The sequence below is a fragment of the Coffea eugenioides genome, chromosome 5, assembly GCF_003713205.1.
Source record: "Coffea eugenioides isolate CCC68of chromosome 5, Ceug_1.0, whole genome shotgun sequence".
In the NCBI taxonomy this organism is placed as follows: Eukaryota; Viridiplantae; Streptophyta; class Magnoliopsida; order Gentianales; family Rubiaceae; genus Coffea; species Coffea eugenioides.
Window position 1 is genome coordinate 34,498,099 of NC_040039.1, and position 16,489 is coordinate 34,514,587.

The 16,489-nt window shown below is 31.6% G+C and overlaps 1 protein-coding gene across 1 annotated transcript; it reads left to right on the plus strand.

Moving 5' to 3' along the window:
- Window positions 1-732: 732 nt before the first annotated feature.
- LOC113770491 (endoglucanase 11-like) lies at window positions 733-7,610 on the plus strand. Its single transcript, XM_027314960.1, has 5 exons — window positions 733-1,184; window positions 1,302-1,514; window positions 1,621-1,821; window positions 1,980-2,234; window positions 6,828-7,610. Exons 1-5 carry the CDS (start codon window positions 738-740, stop codon window positions 7,470-7,472), a joined length of 1,761 nt encoding a protein of 586 aa, XP_027170761.1. The 5' UTR covers window positions 733-737; the 3' UTR covers window positions 7,473-7,610.
- Window positions 7,611-16,489: the final 8,879 nt, after the last annotated feature.

The following is a 16,489-nucleotide window of genomic DNA, read 5'->3' on the forward strand; positions in this document are numbered from 1 at the left end:
AATTCAAGAAAAAGAGAGACTAAATTTACTCTTCCAAAAATATTAATTAATTTTTTTAAACTGCATGAGAGAAAAAATCAAGACTACTAATAAAGTGGGATAGAGGAAGTACTTATAAACGTCAACAAATGAAAGAATTTAGTCTAAGAACATTAATTCTTAAACAGGTTATTGTATAGGTCTATCAAATGTAAGCCATTTGTCATAAACTAGTAATAGTCATAAATGTTGTAGATAAAATTGCTTGATAATTTAGGGGAAAGAGCTGAATTAACACTTGGAACTAGAATGGTAGCTATTCATAGTTCTTGGAAAGCAACATGTGACACTGTATGCACAGGGCAGATATTCTGGACAGTTACATATAATTATGGAAAACAATTAGCGGTCCAAATTGAATTGCGACTGATGTGATGCAGATTTTGGCTACTAACTGTCTTTTTTTTTTTTTTTTTAAAGTAAATCTTATGCAGCTTAATCTTGATTTAAGAGGCCCTAAATCTGTTTGCATAACGGTTATGAGGTTTATTTGGTTTGAAATCGGAAATTGTAGTCCAAAGATCAAGCAATTATATTAAACATTTCAAAATCTTAGGGGCAAGGGAGATCACAAAAGAGAAGGTAACTATGAAAAGGCAATCCCAAGGCACATCCCTGAATCTAGGCCTGAAATTATTCTACAGAGAAGAGTGAAAAAAGTAAGAGGGAATTTTCCACAACACCTTTTCCATTTCAAAATGGCAGCAATCCCTTGTGTTGTGGACCATGGCATGGACACCAAAATACATGCGTATGGGTATGACCAGTGCGTGACTGTGTGTGTTTGTAAAGAGCCCTTTAAAAAGCCTTCTCTACCATTGCTGCTGCTGCTGCTGTTGCTGTTTAAAATATATTCTTCATCACCTCCTGAAAATCCCTTTTGGAGAAGAAGGGTAAAGGAGATGAAGATGAAGAAGAGCTATCAACATTGCAGAATGCTAAAACTACCAAGATTCCCCCTGCATTGCTCTGTTTTGCTCATGCTTTTTACCATTTTTAGCATCCCATCTCAAGCATTTGATTATGCAGATGCACTTTCAAAATCCCTTCTGTACTTTGAAGCACAGAGGTCCGGTCGCTTACCATACAACCAAAGAGTCTCTTGGCGTCACCATTCTGGCCTAACAGATGGATTAGAACAAGGGGTATTACTCACAATGTTCAGTTTCAGTTGTATTTTTCTTCAAGAATTTGAATTTTGGTTCATCATTTATGTTGTTTGAATACAGATTTTTAGTATGTTTTTACATGTGTGTTTGTAGGTGGACTTAGTTGGAGGCTACTATGATGCAGGTGACCATGTCAAGTTTGGATTGCCAATGGCATTCACAGTGACAATGTTGTCATGGGGTGTTATTGAATTTGGGCAACAAATTGAAATGGCTGGAGAAATGGAGCATGCTCTTGAGGCAATCAAATGGGGTGCTGATTATTTCAGCAAGGCACACACTAGACCTAATGTACTATGGGCTGAGGTACTGAAATTTTTACTTTTATTTTTTAAAATGTGGTTGTACCAAAATTTATGTATGATCATGCAAATGCAGAATGGGTAACAGTTTTAAGTACTTAAATTCTCAGGTTGGAGATGGAGATACTGATCATTACTGCTGGCAACGGCCGGAAGACATGACGACGTCCCGACGAGGGTACAAGATCGACGAGAAAAATCCCGGGTCGGATCTCGCCGGAGAGACGGCAGCTGCAATGGCTGCAGCATCAATTGTGTTTAGGAAAATCAACTCACATTATTCTCACCTACTATTGCAGCATGCTCAAGAGGTAACAATTTTGCGTTTTCGTTAAATCGAGATAATTTTTGGAAAAAGTACTAGATAATTTAGTTAATATGCTCTTAATTTAGATAGTTTTTGGAAGTAATTTTGATTGATTTTTTTTTTTTTTTACTTTTTTGGTTGAAATGGATGTTGTTTTTGCAGTTGTTTGAATTTGGTGACAAGTACAGGGGAAAATACGATACAAGTGTGGGAGTGGTGAAGGACTATTATGAATCAGTGAGTGGGTTCATGGATGAGTTATTGTGGGCAGCCTTGTGGCTATACAAAGCCACCGACAATGAAGATTATTTGAAGTATGTTATTGACAAGGCTCATTGTTTTGGTGGCATTGGCTGGGCTATTACTGAATTCAGTTGGGATGTTAAGTATGCTGGTCTTCAAATTATTGCCTCAAAGGTAAAATCCCTTCTACTCCTATAGCTTATACATTGAGTAAATCTTATATATACTGATAGTTAATGCATTATCACCGTTAAATTCATGACATATACTCTTTCCATCCCATTGAAAGTGTCATATTTTCCATTTTGGAATATCTCAAAACAATTGTCACCCTTGAGTCAAAGCACTTTTTAGTCTCTCTTTTTAATATAACTTTTTTTCTAGTCATATGCACGTTACCATTCAAATTTAAAATTTGAATTTGTGGGGTAAAATTAGAAAGAAAAACACAAAAATCACAATCAAACCACTATTATTAAAAAGTTGGATTCCCCAAACATGACTAAATAAATGGAACGGAAAGAATATGTAAAAGTTAAATTTCAAATTTAAATTTTACATGATTGTCATTTATCTAATACTATATAAGTGTAGGAAAAATTAATCCTTATACATTTGCTATGATATTTTACACGTGTAATTGTATTGCACCCCTATACTATTATTGCTTTGTAATTTACACTACAAACTATCAATTGCAGTATTTAACTACATTATACTATCAGCATATAGCATTAGATTGCTCAAATTGGTCGAATTTTCGTATAGATTTTAACTAAAAGACATAAATACCCCTGAATTACTTTAGATGAACATAAATACCCCTGTAATTACTATAGTCTTTTTCATTAAAAAGTGAAAAAAAAGCTTATTGAATTTTAATTGATTTCAAGAATGTTAGATATATTGATAGTATAAGATACTAATACGCTAAAATCGATAGCCTAATTGGCCAAGTGCAGATCGGTGATGTTTCAAAGGTACATATTTTAGGCATTCTAAAACACGTTAACGAAAAAATTTACATTATTTGGTGACTCAGAATAAATTGTTATATTTGAAATTTAAATTGACTTATAGTTGATTTTCAAACAAAAAGTAAACTTTAAACCCCTTAAGAAATTGTAGAATTCATATTTTTAACTACAAGATATGATTGATGGATTACAATGTTGCGCATTTCATGAACGTACCACCAAAATATCCAATGATGTTTTAATCAACTACTTCTAGAATAGTTGGCCATTACGTGTCTTGTGGGATGGGAGATCAAGGGTTTAAATTTTACCTCCCCTTAAAGTTGTCACTTAATATGATTTCTCTTAGATTCATATGAGTACTTAGTGCACCTGTATGGTCCTATAGCAATTCAGTTTCCGTCAATTTTTCGTAACTTTGTTGGATCACCCGTCTAGTATAGATTAGAATAAAAGTAGAAGTAAGTGTGGACGGTGACAATAGATAAAAAAAACATATATCCAATGATGTCTTTTTCAATAACTTCAATGTGACTTGTTCTCCTTCACAGATTCTCGTACCCTCTTATTTTGCCCACAACATGTCATTTTCAAACTTCAAATACTCTGGGGTGATCTAGCTTGCTCCCTCCTACATGTCAATTACTTTTTAGATTTTCACTGTAAAGACCTTCAATCTTGTGTCAAATATCCTATAGAGTTTTGGATTTCACTTTGTTTCCGTTTGATTTCTTTTGCTTTTTCCATTGATTCAACTATGAGAAACCATATGTTCACTTTTACATGGCACTTTTACTTTTTCCATAAAGTTGATGGAGCTATGTCTCATTAGGTAAGCGTTAATTAAGGCAGCTAGTTAGTGACTACTGGTGAAAGACAGGGCTGTATATCTTGGAGAACAAAGCCACGTGCTGCTGATGTCTTTGCATGGCAGCACTTTTAAGAGGTGCCAAGTGTCCTTTTAATTGTGATGGTATAGAATATCAATTGGAGGACAAAAATTCAATGAGAGGGAAACAGCTAAAGTAGGTGATCCTTGACAACCAAGCATTGCCCAGTTTATAAAACACTTCAGTCACGAGTTTGACTCATTAAAAGGGTAAGTGGAGAATCACATTGGTAACCAACGGTCTCTTGAATTGTTGGTCATCACAAAGGCATTTAAGTTCTTCGTGCCATAGAAAATGTTAACAGGTTTGTTTGGATACCATTATTATTTTAAATAATATTTCGCTTGCATTATAAACACATTTTTCAACTCACATTTTTATATTCCCAACCAACTTTTTATCTCACATATATCACATCACAAAAAGTGCTACAGTAATTATTTCAAATAACACTCTATCCAAATTGCTATTCTACATGGCTTCTCCAAATTGAGCGGGTACTAAAGGGCACCTATCTCGTTCGAAGATGATTTAGTCTCTTTCGATTTTCAATAATTCAGTTGGACCTATCTCTTTAGCCGTGGTATAGGATTAGGAGTAGGAGTAGGTATAAGTGTAAATTGTTAATATTTGATAAAAATAAAGAAGAGAAAATCACTGTTGATCCTCTTTTTCTTTTTATTTACTAAAGTTGGTGATCCAGTTTAGTAGATAAAATTTTGGGGAGAACTAGAAGTGCAAATCCTATCAATATTTGGGAGAATAGTTAAACAAGTCTCAAAATTTTTGGCGAAAAAAATTAGGTCAATTTGGCCACCAATGACAATTGATGAAGATGTTTTAATGGTCGAAACTAGTTTAACAACGGTTAAAAGTTTTGACTTTACATTTTTGTTTTGGTTACTAATGCTTGAAGGTAAGATCAATTTTACCCCTCAAGTTTTTAAATAGTGATATATAGGATTTTACAATGAATTAAAACGAGATTACATCATGTCCATGTTAAATTTGTCATCTAGGCCCATAATCAAACTATTGGGCCAATGACAAATTGACCGATAAAGAAAATATGGCAACTAGGACTTCTTACTTCATATCATTTTACCTCTTTTTTTTTTTTTTATCATTTTATCATTCAATAGCCAATGTAAAAAATGATATAAACTCATTTATAACCTTAAACAATCTTTTTTGTTACTTATATGTATTTGGATAGAAGATTATTTGGAATAATTTTTTTTAAAATGAAAACACTACAACAGTTGTTTAATGTGATATATATGAGATAAAAAGACAATAAAAAAAATGTTTATAATACAAACAAGTAAAATTTGTGTAAATAATGTGATATCCAAACACACTCACATGCTAAGTACTCCCTCAGTCCCAATATTAGAGTCAATTTTTGAGAATTTAACTTTTTATAAAAACATAATAATCATTATGTTTAGATGAGATGACATTGATGAATTTACAAGTATCTTTTGGAATCAAAATATTTTTTTTATTAAATATGCATTGGGATTTTATAAAGTTACTTATTTAAATGGTAAGATTAAAAAGTATGTATTAAATTTGAAATGATAGTTCTTCTTTTAAAAAATCAATAAAGTAAAAGCATAACATTAATAATTTGACGGAGGGAGTAAGCATTTTAGGTTGAAATTCAACTAAAAACTGACTCCGCACATGCCATGCCATTGGGTATCAGTGACACGACTTAACAGACGGGGACAGAGCACGTTTGTTAGCACGTTCAAGGATCCAAATTTGGATTCTTGATTCCAAACAGGTAGCAGGGTGGCCACAATGGGCTCATTTGAACCTTCCTTTAGTAAACCACCAGCTCTTGGGCTGGTGGCCACCACCAAGCCCTTAAGGCTTTGGTGGGGTGGGAGAACTCTTGCCTCCCACCAAAATGCCACTCTTGTGGCTCTGCTTCAAATCCAGACGGGTGCACAACGCACCCGTCTGGTCCGGTAGTGATTCTATCCCCATCGATTCCCATAAGCTTAGTTGAGCCTCCTCCGTAGATAGAGTAGGAGTAGGAGTAGGGATGACAATTAACAAAAAAAAAAAAAAAAGAACCTTCCTTTAGTATATCCAAGCATAGCACTAGCAACAGCTGCTACCGTACTCAATAGTCGACATTGAAAAAAGGGCTATCTAGCCACCTCTACACCCCTTGTCTACAATTCAATTGAGGTTATAAAATATTAAATTGAGAATTGAATTGTCTCCAATCTGTTTCGTATTGCATAACATATTTCTGTAATATTGAGTTTATTTGTTTCACATATATTAACTTTGATGAGTACTTAAAGTGTATTTATATACAATATGGGAAATATATGTAACATTCACATGTATGCAATAGTTCATTAGTGTATCCATGTTAGTGTAGCATTAATTAGATTGGAAGAGCAAATGTGGAATGGAATTATATTAAATTTGATAATACATCAAGTTATGAAAAGTCCAAGTGCAAGGGCCTTGAAGGACTAAATCCTCTAATTTGCCAATTGAGTATATATACAAGTAGAATTTAGGGACAGCCAAAAATTCTTGATTAATCTTTTCATTTTAAAACCTGATGTAATCCATGGTTAAGATTACTTTTCTCTTCTAAGATTATTTTCTCATGACTATTATTCTTCCTTCCACCTCTCCTGTACAATTTCCAAAAAAAAAAAATTAAAAAAAAAGATTTACTTTTTACTTTTTTGTTACCTTTCTAATATTATTTCTTTGGTTTGAACACTCTTATGCATGAATTGAGGGGGGAAAAAAGTAGCTAAAATGTTGCTGTAAAGTTGTAAATATGCCTGAAAAAGACATGTTTCTAGCTATAAAAGGAGCATGTGTCAGAAGTCAAGTGATCCAAGACTCTTTATCTGCAGTTACTCCATGAAGAAAAGCACAGGCCGCAGTACACTCACATTCTTGAGCAATATAGATCAAAAGCTGAGTACTACATCTGCTCATGTGTAAGCAAGAACAATGGCAGCAAAAACAACATTGACAGAACTCCAGCAGGGCTCTTATACATCAGGCAATGGAACAACATGCAATATGTTTCATCAGCAGCATTTCTACTAACAATCTACTCAGATTTTCTCCAAAAATCCCATCGAAAAGTTAAGTGTCATGGAGGACTTGTAGGGCATCAAGAACTTATCAACCTTGCCAAATCCCAAGTGGACTACATTTTGGGGTCCAATCCACAAAACATGAGCTATCTTGTGGGCTATGGCCTTAGGTTTCCAACTAGGGTGCACCATAGAGGGGCCTCAATTGTGTCTTATAAAGAGAATAAAGGGTTTATTGGGTGCACCCAAGGGTATGATAATTGGTATAGCAATCCTAAACCAAATCCCAATGTCATAGTTGGGGCATTAGTTGGAGGTCCTGATTGCCAAGACAATTTTAGTGATGAGAGGGGAAATTATATGCAGACAGAGGCTTGTACATATAATACAGCACCATTGGTTGGAGTTTTTGCTAGGTTGAATGAGCTACAAGTTCCTTTAAGAGCTTCATACTAGAGAAACAAATAGTAGAAGGTATTAAACATCTCATAATTAACTATATATGCTTTGTGGCTTGCAAGATTTAGGTCCCTTACAATTGAGCCTTGTTGTATATCTCTTCAACTGTCCATCTTAATGGAAATTATTTACTTACATTAGAAGTGTTATTACTTAGTTTTTTTTTACTAATTATATTTTTAGATTACACATAATTTGTTCTCCAGTTGTAATGCTGTTAAGCACCTGTTGATAAAATACATTTCATAAAGTCATAGACTGCAAATTTTAGGACTACAAGCAATTACAGCATTTTTCATTTTCTTTTTTGGCTTTTGTGGCAGGGAAAAATATTGATCAATAGTAGGGAGTTCATCAAAATTCTCCAATGAATGTAGTAAATTATGAATGCAATATTTAAATTTACCCCAACTTCCAATTTGATAACCAAATTTTCATTTTCCCTTTCAATGACAATTTCTTTTCTAAATAAGGAGAAGCATTTACCAAAGAAATATTAGTTGAAAAGCAATTTTTGATTTTAGATTATCTATAAACTAGGATTGCCCAAAACAAAGTTATAAGTATTTAGCTTATTAGATTAGCAGCAGCTTGTGAACAAACATATACCTAGTAAGGTAATGTATCTTTGAGACAGCGCCAAGGGAATCAAATAAAATTGTACATGCCTTGGCATTTCATGCTAAGTCTAGCAGTTCAATTGAATTTCTTTAGAACTCGCCACCTACTTATGTCAAGCAAATAGTGCTTTACGATTTTCAACAAGTTTTGTAAATAAATTTTTTTTTCTTTTTTCTCAATAAAAAAAACCCAATAAGGTAGAGTCGGGAGAATAGAGAACTTTTTAAATGTTGGTTAGTGGCATCAAAACCCAAACAAGTTTTGGCTGGTGAGATTATTCAAAATTGTTACAATCTCTTAGTGTTACGCATAGTTGAAATTCAAAATTGAAAGTATACGTAAAACCTAACCATGCAACCATTCATAATTTACTTGACAAATAAGCTAATTATAAAATTAATTAAGCTAGTTTTATCAGTTTACCATCTGTAGAAAATTGAAGTGCTTGCCAATACTTTAGATCTTAAGTAGCTCGAACCAAAAATTGATGTAAGTAAACCTTCTTAACATGAAAATTAAACTAATTTTAAATCTTAAGTTGTGGCACGATAGTCAAAATGGAAGAACTGAAGTTTTTTTTTTTTTTTTTTAGTTTACGTAAAAAAATTTCAAATATTCTTTAGATCCCACATTCTAAACGCAAGCAAATATCATTAGTTTAAAAAGATTATTAAATATGGGTTTAATAAGTAATCTTCTCGGGGAATACATTTTTCTATTTATATAAGAGAGCAGTACCGAAAATTTTTTTGCCTCTCTTGCTCAGTCATTCTGAGACCAAAATAGGATTCGGCTGTTCGGTTATTCCAAAGATCATTTATAAAATTTGCAGAGCCTTTTGGTTTGGACCACTTAATTCTTTAGGAGTTGATAAGTTTTTGAGCAGTTTTGACTTGATTGCTTTTATGTTTTTGACAGCACGATTCGGACTAGTTATGTCATGTCATGGTCTACTTTCAAGTGCGTCAAAATCATTTTGCTTTTCAGCTGGTAATTTTTAAACATAAGGCCAAACAATTGAACAAGGTGGTGAAAGTAATGAAAAGATAGGGGAGGATAAGTTTTATCTTAAAAAATATTGAGATACCTTTTGAATCCACCCTATCTGTTTTCTTATCCTATTCGATATTTAAATTTAACGGGTTCAAATCTTAATATATTCAAACATGTTTGATAATGAAAAAATATAACATCTTAATTAATTAATTGACTCTGAATTGTCTAGACAAAACTTATTTCAAAAAAAAGTGATAAGTTATTCACTTATCACTTAATACAAAATATGTTCGAACATTAAGATTTCAATATTTAAAAATGTAGTACTTTAACAAATTCAGATTTTAAATTCAAATTTTAGATTTCAATTATATCAAATGCACCCTAAGGAGGATTAAATGGTTAGAAAATTTTCTTTCCATATATGTAGACTTTTATTATCTTTTTTCCTTACAATAAGTTTGAATGGGAATGCTTTGTATGAAAAAAAGGGAAATTCCCCAATATGGTCCCTGAACTTTTATGTTAAAATCAATTTTGCCTTTTATAGTTTTTTTTGTAATCAATTGAGTTTTAATGTAAAACTTTAGGGACTAAATTGACGAATTTTCCAAAAAAAAAAAAGGACAAAATATGAGTGCTCTTTGTTGTTTGGGTGTTTGGGGGGAGCTTTAAGCTAATGGAGTGGGAAGATTGAAACCTAATGATTAAATTCTGACTCCCAAATATCGACCAAATGACTTGCAAGTTAGCTAGATCAATTTTTTCTTTTTTTTTTTTTGGACGGCAAACAAGATCCACGCATTTCCAGATGACAGCAAATTAGCACCTCTAACATAGATAGTGACACTTACGTTATCATCATTGAATAGTGGGAAGTTCATCAAAATTCTCCAATGACTGAAGTAAATTAATAACGCAATATTTAATTTTTTCCCCCAACTTCCAATTTGGTAAAGGAATTTTCGTTTTACCTTTCAAGGACAATTTCTTTTCTAGATAAGGATAAGCATTTACCATAGAAATATTAGTCGAAAGAAACTGTTCATTTTAGATTCACTATGAACTAGGAGTGCCCAAAACAAAGTTACATGTCTCTAGCTTAGACCGGGCAGCGACTCATGAACAAACATATCCCATTAAGGTGGAGGCATGAGAATAGGGAAATTCTTTGAAGTGTTGGTAATTCACAATAGACCTAAACAAGATTTTGGGGTGTGATTAATCAAAATTGTTACAATCTCATACAACTTTAATTAAACTTGCCTCTTCTCAAAGTCTTTTCAGAAGGGAACTTTCTAAGAATAAAGACAACAGGCATCATTTTAACTTTCTTTGTTTTAGTGTTCACCAAAGAAAACAAAGGAAAGATGCTTAACATCTATTAGTGGATCGAGTGACACCCTTAATGAATATTTATTTTAAGTGGGGCAAACTTTATTCCTATCTAAATGGATAAACTCCACTTTACACTCCCAAACTTATACCACTTATTTACTTTACACGGTAAAGTTTAATTTTAGGCACTTTACACCGTAAACTTTCAATTTTGAATACTTTACGTCGTAAACTCTTAAGTTTATCACATTTAAATCCAATTAATGACACCATTAGCAAAATAACCACATGGAAGATCCTATAAACTATTGATAATTTCCTAAAAGTGGTCAAAAGGAGTCAAGGTATCGCAGTTAGAACAAAATAATATATTTTCATTGATTTACACTATCTTTTATCTCATTAATTTTGCTAATAATATTAGTGATTGAGACCATTAAAATCAATGATAATTTGTTAAAAAGGGTCAAAAGGAGCCAAGCAATTGCAATTAGAATAAGATGACACATTTGTCATTATTTTGCATGTCTTTTTTATCTCATTAATTTTACTAACATTGTCATTGATTGGACTTGAATGGGATAAATTTGAGAGTTTAGAATGTAAAATGTCCAAATTTGAGAGTTTAAAGTGTAAAGTATCTAAAATTGAAATTTAGAGTAGAAAGTCAGAAAGTGATATAAGTTCGGGGTGTAAAGTGGAATTAGTCCTATCTAAATTTAAGACTATGAAATAAAATTCTCTTCCATTTTTTGTGGGGATAAAAGTTTTCTGTTACGGAGGGTATTTTTAAAATTAAAAATTTTGAATTAGTTTTTAAAATTCTCTTGCATTATAATGTATTACTAGATAATTTATTAACTCAAAACTCATGAATAATATAAACACTAAGACATGTCTCTTAAAAAAATTACAATTCTTCAAATTTTTGAAGAGTGATATTTCCACAGATATCTTCAATTTAATGTAGAAGCAACACATTAGTGCTTAGCCAGAATTTTACAGTACATGAAACAAAAGGAAATTATTCATTCTCATTAGGAAGCAGACTGAGAGCAACCGACCAAAAAGAAGGAGAGGAAACAAAAAGTACTACCATTACAGCTAGAACTTTTCAGCTCTGAAAACGAAAGGAAGCTATCGAATTCAATTTGGAATTAGACCAAGAGACAGCCAAACCAAAAAAACAAAGATTCGACTAAATTAAGAATGATAAAAAACTTCTCTCTGCTGCTCATCTTCTTTGACTTCTCTCTACTATTCATTTTCTCTAAATCCCTTTCTTTTAGGGAGGGAGACCACCATGGTCTCCTTCCCATAAGTTTTGTTTTTATTATTTTCCTAATAAAGTTTCTCCTAAATTTTCTTAGCGGGAGATATCTGTTTCTCTTAGGGTTTCTAGTGAGAATTTTTGTTCTCTTAGGAGTTCCTAGTGAGATTTTGTGTTATTTTTCCTTATTTTGTTGTTTAAATTTGAATTTACTTCAGATCTGGTTGTTAGATTTGAATTTATTTTATATTTGGGTCTATGTCGGGCGATCTCATCATCTTTATTAGATCTTACAACTGTTGATTAACAGATTTGACGATTGCAATTTATACAGAGTGGGCTACAACGATTTATTCTATGAGAAAATAATTTTAAAATTGATGGTACTTTTTAGATTTGTTCTTAATTTCTTAGATCTATAATTTTAGTGCATGTTTTATCTGCCATCAGGGCAACGATGTATATCAATCGTGTTGGACGATTTCCAACAATCCATTAATGAAATATATTTTGTTATATAAAAAAAAATGATCCCGTATGCCTTTCAACTTGCAAGAAGCCATGCAATTATCCAGCTAATCACCGTTCATAATAACTTGACAAGTAAGCTAATAATGAAATTGATTAACCAGTTTTATTAGTCTACTATGATACGGAACAAGAATTTTGTCTTGATCAGTAGAAGACTGAGGCTTGTACATATAATACAGTACCATTGGTTGGAGCTTTTGCTTGGTTGAATGAGCTACAAGTTCCTTTAAGAGCTTCATACTAGAGAAACAAATAGTAGAAGATATTAAACATCTCAAAATTAACTATATATGCTTTGTGGCTTGCAAGATTTAGGTCCTTACAATTGAGCCTTATTATATATCTCTTCAACTCTCCATCTTAATGGAAATTATTTACTTACATTAGAAGTGTTATTGTTTCGCTTTTTTACCTTTTATTTAATTACACATCATACTTTATATGAAACATTTTTTTTTTAGTGTAAGTGAGAAAATTCGAATCCGGAACCTCTGATTTACATTCCTTTCCTCAAAACCACAGAACCCATCCCTCCCTCCGAAAAGTTTATCACTTTATTATTTAAAAATATAAATAAATAAATAAATAAATATATATATATTTAGTGCAAGTGACAAGGTTCAAACTCAAAACTTCTCACTTATACTTCCTCTATTGAACCACCCAACCCATTCCCCAATAACTCATGTAATTTCTTAGAGGTAAGGTTCATGCCCCCTTTTTGTAGTCTCTCTTATTTCATTAATAAAATTTGGGTTGAAATCCCTTCCCCTTATACGGAGTTTGCCATTTAAAAAAAAAAAATCACACATCATACTTTGTGCTCCAGTTATAATGCTGTTATGCACTTCTTTGATAAAATAATAGAGCTCGGATCGAATGGATACATAACGTTGCATAAAATCTTAGACTACAAACTTTGGACAACAAGCAATTATGGCACTTTTCATTTTTTTTTGGCTTTTGTAGTACAGAAAAATATTGAATAATAGGAAGTTCATCAAAATTTTCTAATTAACGAAGTCAATTATAAATGCACTATTTAATTTTTTTCCCCAACTTCCAATTTGATAATGGAATTTTCGTTTTCGCTTTTAAGGACAATTTCTTTTCTAAATAAGGAGAAGCATTTATCATACAAATATTAGTTGAAAAGCAATTATTGGTTTTAGCCTAGACTAGCAGCCACTTGTGAACAAACATATACCCATTTAGGTAGAGTAGTGAGAATAGAGAACTTCCTTTTGAAGTGTCGATTAGTCGCATTAAGACCCAAACAAGATTTGGCCGGTAAGATTATTCAAAATTGTTACAATCTCATAGTATTACGCATAATTGTAATTCAAAATTGTTACAAAATTTAATACTTTGTAACGTCAATTGGAAGTATACGTAAGCCTAACCGAGCAACCATTCATAATTTACTTGACAAATATGCTAATTATAAAATTAATTAAGCTAGTTTTATTAGTTTACGATCTGTAGAAAATTGAAGTGCCAATACTTTAGATCCCAGTTAAATTATACATACATACATATATATATATATATATATATATATATATATATTCTTACCATGAAAATTAAACCAAATTTAAATCTCAACTTGTGGCGCGATAGACGAAATGGAAGAACTGAAGTTAATTAAATTTCAAAGCTGTGTAGTGATAGATAAACTTTTTTTTCTTTGAAACAACTGGAAATATTCTTTAGATTCCACAATTCTGAGACCAAAACAAGATTTGGCTGTTAGTTTATTCAAAACCTTGACAATTCCTTTATTCAAAACCTTGACAATTCCTTTAGTCCTTGAGAATCTAAAGATCATTTCTAACATTCACATTGCAAAGCTTTTAAGTTTGGACCACTTAATTCTTTTGAAGTTGATAAGTTTTTGAACAATTTTGACTTTATTCCTGTTATGTTTTTGACAGCGTGGTTCGGACTAGTTATGTTATCGCGTGGTCTATTTTCACATGCACAAAATCACTTTCCTTTTCAGGGCTAATTACTCATAATATTGTTGAAAAAAGGAAAAGTCGGATGTTTATGAGTCTGACAAGGATGCACTACAAATTTATGGCTACCGGGCTGTGTCTGCCAGGCAACGGATTTTTTTTTTTTTTTTATAAAGTTGCTGGCTACCGGGCCTGATCAGCCCGACAGCCGACAGAATAAACATTTGCAGCTTTGAAAGGGTTGCATGTTCTCTCGCTTTACAAGGGAAAGCCCTTTCTTCACGTAGACAAGAATAAAACATTATTCAAACATTTGCCTACGTGAAAAAAATTTGCATGTTCTCTCGCTTCATTTGTAGCTTTCAATCAAAGGGAATAAAAACATGCAGCCACGTGAGAAAGGGTTTTCCATTGTAAATAAATTTTCCCCTCCCTTTGATTACCATTACTAAAACATTTATTCAATTTGCATCTAAATTTATTAAATAGGGAATAAAATCAAAAAAGGCTTTTTTTTTCACCTTAATCATTCTCCTTCATAAAGCTGCGCTTAAATAAGGGTAATCTTCTACACGTAAATCATAACATAATAATCAAATAAACTTTTTTTTTGTTGCCATCCTACGTAAGATCATTTTTTTCTTAATTTTTTATTATAGAAAGTTATGTCCATTTTGGTGGACCTTTTCTTGTTTGATTTATAAGTCATTTGATATATTTATTTGTTTCCTTAATAATAACTAATTTTCAATATACATGTATATATTATATTTTTGGAAGGATTTTTTTTTCTTTGTTAGTATTGGTACAATAATGCCTGAATAGTACTTGTTTCCTTTTTTTCATATTTGCATTTCCAAATTTAATTGAATAAAATCAACCTAAGTTTGGAAATAATGAGACATAATAAATAGATGTCTTTTAAACCGAGCTGCCCGACAGCCAGTTCAATTTATTTTAAAAAAATTTTCAAATATAGTTTTGTATTAGTTGTCCTAAATTTGGCTAAAATAAAAAATTTGCAATCATAATTATTTTGGTCAAAATATCACAGATTAGTTTAACTCATAGACCAAACGTTGGGGGACCAAAATTGCACATGTTCCTTTATTTTAATCATATTTGGTATCCCCACCCTTTCTTTTATATTTACGCCTCAATCATTTCAAATATGAAACTCAATTAAAAAATAAAATCTACCACAATATTTCTTTTGACATGTACAAAATTCACTAAATAATGTTGAAAATTTCACCCATTTTTCAATACAACAATTTCACCCTTTTTTTATTAAAAACTTATGCCGCTTGACGTACTAAATCCGACAGTCTTTTAAGTTAATTAAATTACGTTTCAAAATTGGAACAGCAGAAAAAGATGAAAAGCAGATTTGTTAAATCAATAATTACTTCTATAGGATATTAAACTAAAAAAAGGCCGGTTTAAACAAAAAATCTCATTCATTTTACAATAAGATGCAGTTCTCAAATTATTGAAAAATTATTTGTTAATTAAATTATTTGTTTTTCATTATTTATTCTTTTCATTTTTTTGCCTATTTTGTTTTTATATTGCACAATAAATTTATATTTATAAAATTATATTGTACATTAAAAATTACATAATAATTTTAACAAATAATTTAAACTAAAAAACAAACAAGTACTATTCATGCATTATTGTACCAATACTAACAAAGACAAAAAAAAATCCTACCAAAAATACAATATATACATGTATATTGAAAATTAGTTATTATTAAGGAAACAAATAAATATATCATTAATGACTTATAAATCAAACAAGAAAAGGTCCACCAAAATGGACATAACTTTCTATAATAAAAAATTAAGGAAAAAATGATCTTACGTAGGATGGCAACAAAAAAAAAGTTTATTTGATTATTATGTTATGATTTACGTGTAGAAGATTACCCTTATTTAAGCGCAGCTTTATGAAGGAGAATGATTAAGGTGAAAAAAAAGCCTTTTTTGATTTTATTCCCTATTTAATAAATTTAGATGCAAATTGAATAAATGTTTTAGTAATGGTAATCAAAGGGAGGGGAAAATTTATTTACAATGGAAAACCCTTTCTCACGTGGCTGCATGTTTTTATTCCCTTTGATTGAAAGCTACAAATGAAGCGAGAGAACATGCAATTTTTTTTCACGTAGACAAATGTTTTAATAATGTTTTATTCTTGTCTACGTGAAGAAAGGGCTTTCCCTTGAAAAGCGAGAGAACATGCAACCCTTTCAAAGCTGCAAATGTTTATTCTGTCGGCTGCCGGGCTGACCA

What these genes read in the sequence shown, in the direction of transcription:
- LOC113770491 (XM_027314960.1), top strand. Translation starts at nt 738, where the DNA reads ATGGCAGCAATCCCTTGTGTTGTGGACCATGGCATGGACACCAAAATA. An exon ending in CTAATGTACTATGGGCTGAG is followed by an intron (nt 1,515 to 1,620) that starts GTACTGAAATTT and finishes TTAAATTCTCAG; the next exon opens with GTTGGAGATGGAGATACTGA. An exon ending in TATTGCAGCATGCTCAAGAG is followed by an intron (nt 1,822 to 1,979) that starts GTAACAATTTTG and finishes TTGTTTTTGCAG; the next exon opens with TTGTTTGAATTTGGTGACAA.